This window comes from Phacochoerus africanus, chromosome 2, assembly GCF_016906955.1.
Source record: "Phacochoerus africanus isolate WHEZ1 chromosome 2, ROS_Pafr_v1, whole genome shotgun sequence".
NCBI lineage: Eukaryota > Metazoa > Chordata > Mammalia > Artiodactyla > Suidae > Phacochoerus > Phacochoerus africanus.
The window spans coordinates 177,428,409-177,444,112 of NC_062545.1; the positions used below are offsets into that span (position 1 = coordinate 177,428,409).

Sequence of the window (15,704 nt, forward strand, 5' to 3'; positions counted from 1 at the left end):
TTAAGAATATTGAACAGCTTAAGAAACAAAAACATAACTAAGCACCATTAAGTTCATCAAGGAAGTATCATTGTTGACTATGTTGGTTTTAAAAATATTTCCACAAGTTCTTTGAGATTCTTCTTCTGAAGAGTTGGCACCAAATTCCCCTCTCCTTGAATATGTCTGGACTTATGTCTAACAAATAAAGTAGAACTAATGGTGTATGACTTCAGAAACTAGGTCATAGAAAGGCACTGTAGCTTCCATCATGGTTGCTCTTTTTCTGTAATTACTTGATCTGGAGGAACTCAGCTGCCCTGTGCTGAGCAGCCCACTGGAGACGCCCAAAAAACAAGAGACCTGAGGCCTCCAAAGGTAGCCACCTAAGTGAACCTCAGTGATCATCCAGTCTCAGTCAAGCCTTTAGTTCACAGCAGCCTAGCCAACATCTTGACTGCAGCCTCAGAGAGATCTAAAACCATCCAGTTAAGTTGCTTCCAAATTCTTGATCCACAGAAAGAGAAGAAATGTTTATTGTTTTAAGCTATTATATTTTGGATTAACTCATTACACAACAATAGATAACTGTTAGATTGAGAGTTACCATTCCCAGAAATTCAGCAAGACATTTTTTTTCTGTATCCATATCTTGTACAAAAATTCTTTTTGAAAGCAACTCAGAAGTTCCATTATAGGAGATTGGCATAACTGGTCGGTGGAATAATATGCCTTTAAAAATAGTTTATATCCTTAGATATAAGAATTCCATTTTTAGTATTTCTGTAGGACTATATATTTCTCTATACATATTTTATATTTCTGTAGAACATGTATTACATAAGGATATGTGCCTAACAATGTTTACTACAAGATTGCAACAGTAAGTTGTGACAAGGAAAATGTCCATCAGTTGGGAACTGTGGGCCCAACCATAATGTAGAGTACTGCGTAACCATTAAAAAGAACAAGCAGATATGTATGGATTAACATGGAAGGATGTCTACAATATACAAAGTACTATGTGCCAGAGTATTATATGATCTATTTTTGTTTTTTAAATTACTTATTGAAAAATTATGTCTCTTGAGAAAGACCTGTTAACAGAGTTTATCAATAGGATTCTAGTGAAAGGGGGACCAGAGAATTTTACTTTATATCTTATTTACTTCTATATTGTTTACATTTTTAAAAATAAGCAGATACTACTTTTATAGTGAAAGTTTACAGGACTTATTAGAGGTTTTAACAACATAGGAAGTAAAATAAATTGTTTATATTTCATTATAACATTAAGAGCAAAAGTGGGATATAAAACTATACATGGTATCACAATTATGTTTTTTTAAAGTTAGCATAGAAAATGATTTGAAAAAACATACAAAAAGATGTTTCAGAATGTGACTTTGGAGGTAATTGGAATAAACTTTTTATTTTTATTTTTTGCTTTTTAGGGCCGCACCCACGGTATATGGAGGGCCCCAGGCTAGGGGTCCAATCAGAACTACAGCTGCCGGCATATGCCACAGCCACAACAGCAATCATATCTGATCCTCTTCTTCGACCTACAATGCCAGATCCTTAACTTGCTGAGCAAGGCCAGGGATCGAACCCGCAACCTCATGGTTCCTAGTCGGTTTCGTTTCTGCTGCACCATGATGGGAATTCCGAAATAAACTTTTTAAATGGCCTCCATTAAAGGGCAAGGTTGGAGTCCAGGCAAAATCAGAAAGAACTGGTAGCAGAAGAAAAAGTGGAGGCTAAAGGTCAAGATAAATTTGGTGGAGTTCAATAAAGGCAGAAGTGTAGGTAGTTTCTGAGAGAATTAGCTATTAAAAGTTTTTTCCTGATAATTTGCTACTAACTATACCCAAATAGAATTAAAACCATTTTTGTAATATTCTTAGCACTCCTTGCCTAAAGCTGAACTAAGGTGTGTTAGGTTAAAGAAATGTTTTTATGAAAAAATATATAAGGAATCAGGTGCAAACGTTAAGAGATAATAAACAACAAGATTAAAATAGTAAGATTGTGTGAATTTCAAATCATTGTTAATATTAAATGGGAAACTTACCTTTTTAACAGTTTCATTTACTATAAGGAGTTAAGTAAATTAAATGTTTAGATATTAATTTGAAAGACCAAAACTCAATGCATCTTCCTAAGAGTCATAAAGTGCTCTAAACAGACTGCTTTTTATTTTATAAATTTAGCTTACAACTCTTTCAAAACATATCTATTTTCTTTTATGTGAACTCATTTCCCTTTCCCTCTATTTATTGTTTAGTCCCATCAGTGCTTATCCTGATGAAAATCATTTGACAACTTCTAAGAAAGACCATAAAGGGCCCCTCATGTTCATAATTGGTGTGTCCTATAGTCTGCTTTCAAATATTTGCAGATTTTTCTACACCAAAATGTAACTCCTGACTGACTTCTCCTAGATTCTTGAAAATGCCACACTCACACCCACATTCTTCACTGCTCCCACCTCCCGCATTATCCCCACTCCCACCACCACTACCAGTAGTTGTTAGTATGTACTGGCATATATACTAATTTTTCTGTTCTCTAAGCAAAATATAATTATACAGTAAATAAAAAAATGTATGCCATACTGGAGAATTATTTCTGAGTTACAATTTTAAATGGGTTAGTATGTCTACTTTTAATATCCTTAATCAAATGTTGATTGTAATTGGTTTCATTTTTATTCCATTGTGTCATTTTCAAATGGACTGCTGTGTAGTTAGTCATAGAAATTGTAATGCTAAATTTTGAGCAAGTAAAGTTGGGCCTGTTTTTGCTGAGACATACTTTATTTCTCTTTGGTATTTGGGGGTTTAATTTTTGAAGGAGTTAACAGGTTTTTTCTCAAAATTTGATGAGGAATAACAAGTTATTTGAAATATATTTGGTAGTTCCTAGTTGAAGTCTCGGAATAGTCAAGTAGCTAAGAAGTTTTCAAATAGAAGTGTCTTTGATTTTATTGTATTTCAGTGCTGTTTGATACTTGGAAAAGTTTGTAAAGACGCCTATCTCAGAAGACTTATAGTTCATCACATCTAAGATTTGATTGTGTCTATAAGCTCCAAATAAATTTATAGATTGTATGTATAATTTCTTTTTTCTTTTTTTTTTTTTTTTGTCTTTTTGCTATTTCTTTGGGCTGCTCCCGCAGCATATGGAGGTTCCCAGGCTAGGGGTCGAATCGGAGCTGTAGCCACTGGCCTACGCCAGAGCCACAGCAACGCGGGATCTGAGCCACATCTGCAACCTACACCACAGCTCACGGCAACGCCGGATCATTAACCCACTGAGCAAGGGCAGGGACCGAACCCGCAACCTCATGGTTCCTAGTGGGATTCGTTAACCCCTGTGCCACGACGGGAACTCCATATGTATAATTTCTCATCTGTTCAGTCATTTTTAAAATGTTCTATAGCCATGATCAATGTGAAATGATCCAGAAAAACTGAGGCTGGCATTGGTGAAGAATTCGGAACATTTTAATCATGCTTTCATTTAGTTCTTTAACTATAATTATGTAGAACTTCAAAGTTCTATCCTGGCACTTTTGTATCTTAAAAGATCAAAGGAAGTAGGTGGGAAAGGAATTGAAAACTATAAAGTAAGGGACATTTATAAATGTACTTGGAGAGTTCCTGTTGTGGCTCAGTGATTAACAAACCCGACTAGGCCAGCAACTGTAGCTCTGATTTGACCTCCTAGCCTGGGAACTTCCATATGCTTCGGGTTCAACCCTAAAAAGACAAAAGCCAAAAAAAAAAAAAAAGTATTATGTACTTGGTTTTAACTGAAAGACCTATCATACAAAAATGTCACAAGGGAACCATGACATAGGTTACATTTTCCACTTGAGGTACAGATTATGGATGGTAAATTTGGCTCAGTAAGAATAGTAGAATGGCTGTTTGCTAGTTCAGTGACCTTCAGTTGGTATTTATTGTCCAATACTCAGATAAAGATGGTATAGTGTGACAGGCTGTGCTACTGAGTCAAAAATGTTCTTTTCTCTGTTCAAGTTGTCATTTTATTCTTTTTGTTATTTGCATTCTTTCCTTCTGGGCTGCCAGATGTGTACTCTAGGAAGGTAAGGTATAGAAAAGGTTTGGAGTGAGGTATAAGAAAGAGGAACAAAACAAGAATTTTTTATCATAGCTTGAGAAAATAATGCTAATGTGTTATACTATACATGGATGTTTATTTGTATCATTGTGCACTGGGTAAATTTAATTTTTTTGTTTTAATCTGAATTTCATAATTGGATCTAAATTATTCTGTCATATTTATTACTAGTTGACCTAACACACATTTGCTAATTTACTATTCTGTTCTTACAGTTTTCAGCATGTGATTTCATTCCATCTCCAAAATTAAAGCCCTCTCAAGGAATGCCAGTCAGTGATGATGTATGTTTTAGCAGAAAAAGAGTGTCTAGAAACTTATTTCAGAATAGTCGGGAATTTAACCCAGATTCTCTTCCTATATGTGCTGCTGGTAAGTAATTGCAGATAATGGACATGTAGAATTAAATTTTAAAGATTTCTCTAAACTTCATAGTTCATTCAAGAGCTCATAGAACTTATAATCTAGTAGACAATTCAGATTCAATAAATATTTGGTAAAGATCTGATAAGAATGGACACTTTGACATAATTGTCTTATAAGACTCTTGGTTTCCCACTGAAATCCTTTAAATACTATTGTAAGGCAATATTTGCATAATCAACAACTTATATTTACTGAGTATATCTAAGTACTGGGGATATAGTGGTCAACAAAAGAAGGAAAACTTTCTGCCTAGTAGATCTTACATTCTAATTGGGCCAAAGCAAACATTAATTAAATGCAAAACAGAATAGGTTAGATGGTGATAAATACTATAGAAGAAAAAATAAGGAGGAAGGGCTGTTTTAAATAATGTGTTAAAAAAAGGCCATTTTCAGAAGAGAATATTTGAAGCAAACCACATAGATATCAGTAGATATCTAGAGAGAACGGCAGATAATTCCAAGAAGAGGGAAACAGTGCAGAGTATAGGACATGTTTGAGAAGGGTCAAATAAGCTAATAAGTCTGGAATAGAATGAGTAAGGGGAATAGAAGTAAAAAATGAAGAGAGATAATAAAGGTTCTTATTTTAAGGCCTAATGGGCTGTTTAATGAACATTGGTTTTACTCTGAGTGAGGAACATTTTGAGGAAAGAAGTAACCTCAGTTGCCTTATGTTCTCCTTATGTTATGTTTAAAATAGGGTAAAGGAGGCAAGGGAGGAAACAGGGAGTCTATCATAGCAATCCAGGCTAGAGTTGAAGTAGGCTTTGACCAGTGTAGTAGTGAATGTTGTGAAAAATGATTGAATTCTGAGTATATATTAAAGATACAGTTGATATAATTTGCTGATAGATTATGAAAGAGAAGTCAGGAATGCTCTAAGGTGTTTTGGCACAAGATGTTTAATTGCACAAGTATTGAAGAAAGTAAATATCATGTATTTCAGATACATGACATGGTCAGTGTCACGGGCCGTATCAGATAGAAAAGACAATAAAGAGGAGATAGTACTTGAATGGCATCTTTGGGGATATATGTGATATACATGATCTTGATGTAGGAGGGTGGAGGTATCAGGAGAGCAAAGGCTTTCCAATGAGCTTGAGATGTTCTGGGAGCTGTGTTAAAGGCAAGATTGATTTTATTTATTTTTTTTAGGTTTTAATTTTTTTCTGTTATAGTTTATTTAAATTGTTCTGTCAGTTTCTGCTGTACAACAAAGTGACCTAGCCATACATATGTATACATACATATATATGCACATATATATATGTATGTATATATACACACACATTCTTTTTCTTACATTATCCTCTGTCATGTTCCATCATAAGTGACTAGATACAGTGCCCTGTGCAGGATCTTATTCCTTATCCACTTCAAATGCAATAGTTTGCATTTACTAACCTCAAACTCCCAGTCCATCCCACTCCCGCCCCTCCCCCTCTGCAACCATAAGTGTATTCTCCAAGTACATGAGTTTGTTTCTTTTCTATAGAAAGTTTCAGTTGTAAGACTTAGCACCCAAGATCTTTTTTTTCCCCCAGGGCCACACCCATGTCATATGGAAGTTCCCAGGCTAGGAATCAAATCTGCCAGCCTACACTACAGCCACAGCAATGCCAGATCCTTAAGCCACTGAGTGAGGCCAAGGAGTGAACCCACATCTCATGGCTACTAGTCAGGTTCACATCCTTACGGCAACTAGTCAGGTTCGTAACCCGCTGAAACATAATGGGAACTCCTAGCACCCAAGTAATTAGAACAATGGTAATGTGTTGACAAAATGAAATCAGTTAGGAAGAGAAAATGGAGTATAAGATAAAGATTGAGCTTGTGTTTTATTTAAGATCCAAACGATATCAGTTATTGAAATTTTTTGTCTATGAGTTCAGACACAATATTTGGAAAACATTGTTACCAAGGGGAATTTATAGACCTTTATGCAGTGAAATTCCATAATATTTTCATACAGAAATGAAGTCTTATAATTAGTTTAATGTTTGTTTACTAGAAAAAGAAATACAAGAATATCTTCAGTTATGCCCGTATCATTAGTTTGGATTTTTTAAGGCTGGTGGTTTCTGTACCATCTGAAGTTCTTACTTGATTGTACAGATTTTAAATAGTTAGAGAATAAGACAACATATAACTGAATGCTAGATTGGATGATATGAATTATAAGTACTATACTGATTCAAGAAAGGAAAGATCATAGGTATTGAAATGGTTTACAAAAACCTCTGGAAAGAGGTTGGACTTGAGCTGGATGAAGGGTCGGGGTCGTGTTTGGTAGTGAGGCAACAGATAGGAAGGCAGTATAACCAATGCATGGAGAAAAGAATTAACTTGGAAGATGTCCAGTACAGGAGGGATAAAAGGGCTTGAAATTACAGGGAGAGAATTTTAAAAATAAGAATTTTATAACTGTGCAGAAAGGATTTTATAGATGAATAAGCTAAACACTAGAGCGGTTATTATCACCTTCTTTTCTTCAGACTTATTCCTGTGCCCAGTAGTAATGTTAACCAGCCATAGGAGGGGGAAACGAATCTGGAAGTATGCCTGGATAAACTTGAGAACTATGTGAATGCTATGTTACATGTTTGAAAACAAAGTAGCAGAGTCCTACACTAGACCTCTTTGGATAGAATATATATTTGCTACAAATACTGGGAAGAAGGAAAAGCCAAGTCTGGAGAACTCTTTCATGGTGAAAGAAGGGAATATGTAGGAAGAAACTTCCTTTGTATATATTTTTCTTTTCTCTATGATTTACCAGTCTACTTCTGTCTCTTAACCCCTGCTACTAATCACTCTGCTAATAGCAAAAGCTTTATCCCTTTCTTGCCTGTTTGGCTCATTGTTCATATACTCCTGTATTTATTCCTACACAGATAATACCAACATTTGTGAAATTAGATGTATTCATGAAATAAAGGTAACTTTTGATTTTATGTTTTTTCCTTCTTCTTTCCAAAGGCACTACTGGGACTCATCAGACAGATCTTTCTGGGAAATGTGGACAACTTGGATTTTCACAGATATGTGGGAAAACTGGCAGCATGGATTCTGACCTACAGTACCTAGGAACAACTAATAGTCATCAAGACAAAGGTTTAAATTCCAACTTCATTTAGATAAAAATGATAATCTACCTTATATGTTGTTTTGTATAATCATACTCACTAGAAAAAGAAAAGGATATTTTTAATAATAATTTTAATCATATTTTTATAACTGTTATCCTAAAATGTTAAATTTAGTAATCCTAATATAAATATGACTGATTAAAATTTAGAGAGTTTAGGAACTCATGGTAGAGATGAGCATTTTGATACCAAGTAATTGAAAATAAAATTATTCATTAAAGGATATTGTGTTAGCAGAAGATTGTAATTTTCCATAACAGTTTTAAATTTTAGTTATTTAGAATTTATTATGTCTCCTGTTTTGAACCATAACTTCCTGACTAGCTATTATTTCAGATATCTTACTATTTATAAGATATAGAACAAAAGCAAGGGTTTGAGGTTGGATGTTAGTTATAGGAATTTTGTATTTTAAGCGTTTCTTAAATTTCTGTGCTAATTGATAGCTATCTCAATTACTGTTTAGCGATAGGATCAAATCCAGTATTTCTAGAGAATTTTTTGGCCATGCCTATGGCACCCAGAAGTTTCTGGGCCAGGGATTGAACCCATGCCATAACAGCGACCCAAGCCACAGCAGTGACAACACGACCCTTAACCTGCCAGGCCACCAGGGAACTGCAAGATATTTTGGTGTTTTTCTGTATATTCTTTGCTAAAATTGTTTTGAGTGATAGGAATATACTTCTGTCTTTGTTGATGAAAAGGTAATGTTCATTTGAAATTAGTAAAGAAGATTTAGGTAATATAGTGCTTACACTTTAGTGACTCTTTCTTCCAAAGGGCCACATGACTCTACAAAGGTTTTTTGTTTTTTGTTTTTTAATGATTTTTATTTTTTTTCCATTATAGCAGGTTTACAGTGTTCTGTCAGTTTTCTACTGTACAGCAAGATGACCCAGTCACACACGCATACACATACTCCTTTCTCTCACATTATCATGCTCCATCATAAGTGACTAGATATAGTTCCCAATGCTATACAGTAGGATCTCATTGCTTGTCCACTCCAAAGGCAATAGTTTGCATCTATTAACCCCAATTTCCCAATCCATCCCACTCCTTTATAGTAGTTTTGATTTGCATTTCTCTAATAATTAGTGATGTTTAGCATTTTTTTGTGTGTTTTTTGGCCATCCGTATATCTTTTTTAGAAAATGTCTATTCAGGTCTTGTGCCCATTTATCAATTGGGTTGTTGGTTTTTTTGCTGTTGAGTTGTATCAGTTGTTTGTATATTTTAGAGATTAGGCCCTTGTCAGTTGCATCATTTGAAACTGTTTTCTCCCATTCTGTAAGTTGTCTTTTTGGATTTTGTTTTACGGTTTCCTTTGCTATGCAAAAGCTTTCAGTTCGATTAGGTTCCATTGGTTTATTTTTACTTTTATTTCTGTTGCCCTGGGAAACAGACCTGAAAAAACATTTGTAAGGTTGATGTCAGAGAATGTTTTGCCTGTGTTCTCTTCTAGGAGTTTGATGGTTTCTTGACTTATGTTTAAGTCTTTAAGCCATTTTGAGTTTATTTTTGTGCAGGGTGTGAGAGTGTGTTCCTGTTTCATTGATTTAGTTGCAGCTGTCCAGTTTTCCCAGTACCGCTTGCTGAAAAGACTGATTTTTTCCCATTTTATATTCTTGCCTCCTTTGTTGAAGATTAGTTGACCATAGGTGTCTGGGCTTATTTCTGGGGTCTTTATTCTGTTCCATTGATTGGTTTGTCTGTTTTGGAACCAGTACCAAATTAGTCTTGATTACTGTGGCTTTATAAGATTGCCTAAAGTCTCGTAGAGTTATGCCTCCTGCTTGGTTTTTGTTCCTCAGGATTACTTGGGAAATGTGGTTCCATATAAATTTTTGAATTGTTTATTGTAGTTCTGTGAAAAATGTCATGGGTAATTTGATAGGATTGCATTGAACCTGTAGATTGCTTTGGGTAGTATGGCCATTTTTACAATATTAATTTTTCCATCCAAGGAGCATGGAATATCTTTCCATTTCTTTGAATCCTCTTTAATTTCCTTGATTAATGTTTTATAGTTCTCAGCATGTAAGTTTTTCACCTCCTTGATCAGGTTTATTCCCAGGTATTTGATTTTTTGGGGTGCAATTTTATTTTATTTTATTTTATTTTTTATTTTTTTATTATTTATTTATTTTATTACTCAAGTGAATTTATCACATCTGTAGTTGTATAATTTCACAGGATTTCCATCCCAAAACCCAAGCACATCTCCCCACCCCCCAAACTGTCTCCTCTGGAGACCATAAGTTTTTCAATGTCTGTGAGTCAGCATCTGTTCTGCAAAGAGCTTAAGTCTGTCCTTTTTTCAGATTCCACATGTCAGTGAAAGCATTTGATGTTGGTGTCTCATTGTATGGCTGACTTCACTTAGCATGATAATTTCTAGGTCCATCCATGTTGCTAAAAAAACTGGTATTTCGTTCCTTTTAATGGCTGAGTAATATTCCATTGTGTATATGTACCACATCTTCTTGATCCACTCCTCTGTCGATGGACATTTAGGTTGCTTCCATGTCTTGGCTATTGCAAATAGTGGTGCAATGAACATTGGAGTACCGGGGTCTTTGCGAGTCATGGATTTCTCTGGATAGATGCCCAGGAGTGGGATTGCGGGATCAAATGGTAGTTCTATTTTTAGTTTTCTGAGGAATCTCCATCCTGTTTTCCACAGTGGTTGCCCCAATTTACAATCCCACCAATAGTGTACTAGTGTTCCTTTTTCTCCCCACCCTCTCCAGCACTTATTGTTTGTAGACTTTTTGGTGATGGCCATTCTGACTGGTGTAAGGTGGTAGTACCTCATAGTGGTTTTGATTTGCATTTCTCCAAGAATGAGTGATGTTGAACATCTTTTCATGTGTTTTTTGGCCATCCTTATGTCTTCTTTGGAGAATTGTCTGTTTAGATCTTCTGTCCATTTTTTGATGGGGTTGTTTGTTTTTTTGGTATGGAGCTGCAGAAGGTGTTTATAAATTTTGGAGATGAATCCCTTGTCAGTTGATTCACTTGCAAAGATTTTCTCCCATTCTGTGGGTTGTCTTTTTGTGTTTAGGGTTTCCTTTGCTGTGCAGAAACTTTTAATTTGATTAGGTCCCATTTGTTTATTTTTGTTTTTATTGTCAATACTCTAATAAGAGGTGGATCTGAGAAGATGTTGCTGTCGTTTATGTCGGAGAGTGTTTGGCCTATGTTTTCCTCTAGGAGTTTTATAGTGTCTGGTCTTATATCTAGGTCTTTAATCCATTTTGAGTTTATATTTGTGTATGGTGTTAGGGAGTGTTCTCATTTCATTCTTTTCCATGTGGCTGTCTAGTTTTCCCAGCATGGGGTGCAATTTTAAAAGATATTGTATTTTTCCATTCCTTTTCTAGTATTTCACTGTTAGTATACAAAAATGCAGCTGATTTCTGAATGTTAATCTTGTATCCTGCTACATTGCTGAATTTGTTGATCAGTTCAAGTAGTTTTGGTGTTGAGTCTTTAGGGTTTTCTATGTATAGTATCATATGTCGTCTGCATGCAGTGACAGTTTTACCTCTTCTCCTCCTGTTTGGGTGCCTTTTATTTCTTTCGTTTGTCTGATTGCTGTAGCTAGGACTTCCAGTACTATGTTAAATAACAGTGGTGAGAGTGGGCATCCTTGTCTTGTTCCAGATTTTAACAGGAAGACTTTCAGCTTTTCTCCATTGAGCGTTATAATTGCTGTGGATTTGTCATAAATGGCTTTTTAGATGGTAAGGTATGTTCCCTCTATACCCACTTTGATAAGAGTTTTTATCATGTGTGGATGTTGGACTTTCTCAAATGCTTTTTCTACATCTACATATGGTTTTTGACTTTTCTTTGGTTAATGTGGTGTATGACGTTGATTAATTTGCATTATATTGAACCATTCTTGAGTACCTGAGATGAATCCCATTGGTCATGGTGTATGATCTTTTTTATATGTTGTTGGATTCAGTTGGCTAAAATTTTGTTGAGAATATTTGTATCTATATTCATCAATGATATTGGCCTATAGTTTTCTTTTTTGGTAGTGTCTTTGGTTTTGGTATTAGGATGATGGTGGAGTCACAGAATATCTTTGGGAGTGTTCCTTCTTCAGCCTTTTGGAGAAGTTTAAGGAGGATGAGAATAAGTCCCTCTACAAAGGTTGTGTGTGGGTGTGGGTGTGCGTGTGGTGTTATTCCCAGTAAAAGGTTTTGATCAAAATCTCAACAAGATCTTTTCTGTAACCTAACAGGCTAATCCTGAAATTCATATGAAAGAATGAAGGGCCAAGAAAGGCCCGGATCATTCTAAAGAAGATCAAAATTGGAGTTCCCGTTGTGGTGCAGAGGAAACAAATCTGATTAGTATTCATGAGGCTCCAGGTTCGATCCCTGGCCTTGCTCAATGGATTGGGGATCTGGTATTGCTGTGAGCTGTGGTGTAGGTCACAGATGTGGCTCGGATCCTGTGTGGCTATGGCCCTGGTATAGGCTCAGATTCAGCCCCTAGCCTGGGAACTTCATATGCCCCAGGTGTTGCCCCCCCAAAAAATAAATAAAAATAAAAAATAAAAAGATCAAAATGAAAGGAGACAACATGATGACTATAGTCAACACTGCTGTGTGACATATAGGAAAGCATTAAAAACATAAATCCTGAGTTCTTATCACAAAGAGGAAAATTTTTTTCTTTTTTTCTTTTCTTTTTTATTCTATTTGAGAAGATGGATGTTAGCTAAACTTATTTTGGTAATCATTTCACAATATATGTAAATCAAACCATCATGCATTATTCCTTAAACTAGTATAATATGTCAACTGTATCTCTCTCTTTTTTTTAATGGCTCTAACTGTGGCATATGGATGTTCCAGGGCTAGTGGTCAAATTGGAGCTGTAGCTGCAGGCCTATGCCATAGCCACAGCCACAGCCATAGCAACACTGTATCCGAGCCACATCTACAACCTACATCTACAACCTACGCCATGGCTCCGTAGCAACACCAGATCCTTAACCTGCTGACCAAGGTGAGAGATCAAACCCACATCCTCACAGACCCTATGTCAGATTCTTAACCCACTGAGCTACAGTGGGAACTTCCTCAACTATCTCTCAATAAAACTGGAAAAAAAAAATGGAAGGAGTCCTATCCTCAGCATGGTGATAAATAAAGCATTGTGGTACTAGTGTAGGAACAGACATATAGACTAGTGGAACCAATAAGAAGCACCTAAGAATAGACCCAGATATACATATGGGTGGTTTATAGATGAAAGGGAAAGAATGAATGGTTCAAAAAGTGACATTAGGGAAGTTCCCATCCTGGCACAGTGGAAATGAGTCTGACCAGGAACCATGAGGTTTCAGGTTTGATCCCTGGCCTCAGTTAAGGATCCAGTGTTGCCATGAGCTGTTGTAGGTTGCAGACGCAACTCTGATGTAATATTGCTGTGGCTGTGGCATAGGCCAGCAGCCGTAGCTCCAGTTCAACTCCTAGCCTGGGAATCTACATATGCCATGGGTACGGCCCTAAAAAGCCAAAAAAAAAAAAGTGACGCTAGGAAAACTGTAATATCTATCTATATAGAACAAAGTTAAGTTAGGTGTTTTCCTCACACTGTACAAAAATATCAGTGTGTGAGTTGGCATTAAATACCTAAATGTGAAAAGCAAAACTTAAAACTCTTAGAAGATATGTATAAATAAATAACATCCTCTTTTGTTTTAACAGTTTATGCCAGCCTAAATTTTGTCAGTAAGACACAGCAAACATTTGGTAGTCAAACAGAACGTACTTCATCATACTCTGGTCCAAATCCAAATCCAGGAGCCTTCATTCTTCCATCATATCCTCTCTCATCACCTCGAACTAGTCCAAAGCACACATCTCTTACTGTGTCTCCAAAGAAGTCTCAAGATAATTCCGTTAATTTCTCAAATTCATGGCCTCTTAAAAGTTTTGAAGGACTTTCAAAGCCAAGTCCACAGAAAAAGCTTGTCAGCCAAAAATCATCTGACCCTACAGGTACATATGATGTTAAAAATACTTTGAATACTTTGTTCAAATTTATTTGTGTGTTTGAGTTATTACTTTGAAGTTAGGTTTGTTATAGGTTCACCACCACCACCCCCTGCCCCAGTCTTCTAAGGGCCGCACTTGCAGCATATGGAGGTTCCCAGGCTAGGGGTTGAATCAGAGCTATAGTTGCCGACCACAACCACAGCAACAGCCTCGCCAGATCTGAGCTGCATCTGCGACCTGTACCACAGCTCACAGCAATGCCAGATCCTTAACCCACTGAGCAAGGCCAGGGATCGAACCGAGCCCTCATGGATACTGGTTAGTTTCGTTAACCATTGAGCCACAACACGAACTCCATAAATCTTTAAAAGCTGATAGATTGCATTTTATTTTTCTGAATTAGTAAACATTTAGGGAAATATTTAACAGATCAAATATGTATAAATTTTGAAAGTATTTCTTTATGTTTTCTTTTATTGCCACTCCAAAATCCTTTTTTGGAAGTAAACAAATAATAATGCTTTATAATGGACATGAGCATGAACAGCCTGAGAGCCTACTACAAGTTTTAGCTTTACAAATGTAAAATATCTTTTCTGTTTTTACTGTAATTAATGTCTAGTATTTATTAAATATTTATTGATTGTATACTGTGTATTAAAATTATTTTGATGGGTTTTCTACTATTTGTTATTAGCTAAACTATACTTAATGATAGCCCACTCCAGAATCATCAAATTAACATGTAAGTTTATTCAAGACAGATTCAGCCTCAAAACAAAAAGTCTATTAAAGGCAAAATATGTCCTGAATGCTTTCCTATCCTGTCTCTGAAATCAGATGTTTCACCCCTTAGCATGAACATTCTAGATTATAACCATAAAGTAAATTTATCGCATAGTCAGTCAATTTTATCACTTTCTCTTAACACTGAGCCTTCATTACCTTTTATTAATTTATTTCTATATTTGTCTTTCCTCCACAATCAGATATTGTATTGAAACATGAGAAATTACTCAGTTTGTCCTCCCTAGTACCCAGAATTGCTTCTTTGCACCTAGTAGTCATTCAGATGTTGCTTACATAATTAAATCAAGCCGGAAAAGTTGCCCTTCTGCTTATGAAGGACTTGACTATACAAACATTAGTCATGATGACATGTATGAAGATAGAAATTTCATTCAGTATATACAATTTTTATTTAATATAGAAGGATTTTTGATGGTTCATTTTTGTCATATTTGTTATGGGGCACTGATACTTTTTATCTCATTTTGAGTAATAATCCTTATTTCTAATAAAATATAATGTGCTTTTTAAAAACAACTAATTGAAAATAGTTGTAATTTTAACTATAACTTCTCTGAAGTTGAAAAGAGGTAAAATATGTCTTTTTCATGCAGGAGAAAACTCTCAAGAAAAACCATCTCCAGTTCAACTTACACCTGCCTTGGTGAGATCACCATCTTCTCGACGAGGCTTGAATGGGACCAAGCCTGTCCCTCCCATACCACGGGGAATCAGCCTTTTGCCTGATAAAGCTGATTTAATTACAGTGGGACCTAAAAAGAAAGAGCCTGATGATATTTGGAGGAGTGAAAAAGATAGTCTTACAATTGATCTTTCAGAATTAAATGTCAGAGATAAAGATTTGGATCAAGAAGAGGTTAGAACCAAATATTTTTAATAATTTTTAAATGCTTGTAATTGTCTATAATATCATAGTTTTTATCTAAGTAATAATCAAGTACTTTTTATTCCAGAAAAACTTCACGTTTTCCTGGAATAAAAAGTTGTCTTATTTATAAAAATATTTTATGTTCATTATAGAAAATGTGGAAACTGTAGTGAAGTATTAGTAAGAAAATTCAGGAGTTCCCGTCGTGGTGCAGTGGTTAACGAATCCGACTAGGAACCATGAGGTTGCGGGTTCGGTCCCTGCCCTTCCTCAGTGGGTTGGCGATCCG

The 15,704-nt window shown here is 35.6% G+C and overlaps 1 protein-coding gene across 4 annotated transcripts in view; it reads left to right on the forward strand.

The window, feature by feature from the left end:
* Positions 1-15,704, forward strand: part of TOGARAM1 (TOG array regulator of axonemal microtubules 1) — a 75,852-nt gene that overhangs the window by 9,342 nt on the left and 50,806 nt on the right. For all 4 annotated transcript variants that reach the window (XR_007133168.1, XM_047767241.1, XM_047767242.1 and 1 more), the window contains exons 2-5: positions 4,344-4,500; positions 7,539-7,673; positions 13,447-13,740; positions 15,141-15,403. Coding sequence is in view for 3 of the 4 variants with exons in the window: in XM_047767241.1 (XP_047623197.1) it covers positions 4,344-4,500; positions 7,539-7,673; positions 13,447-13,740; positions 15,141-15,403 (849 nt within the window). In the remaining variant the exon portion in view is untranslated. The remainder of the gene's footprint in view (positions 1-4,343; positions 4,501-7,538; positions 7,674-13,446; positions 13,741-15,140; positions 15,404-15,704) is intronic.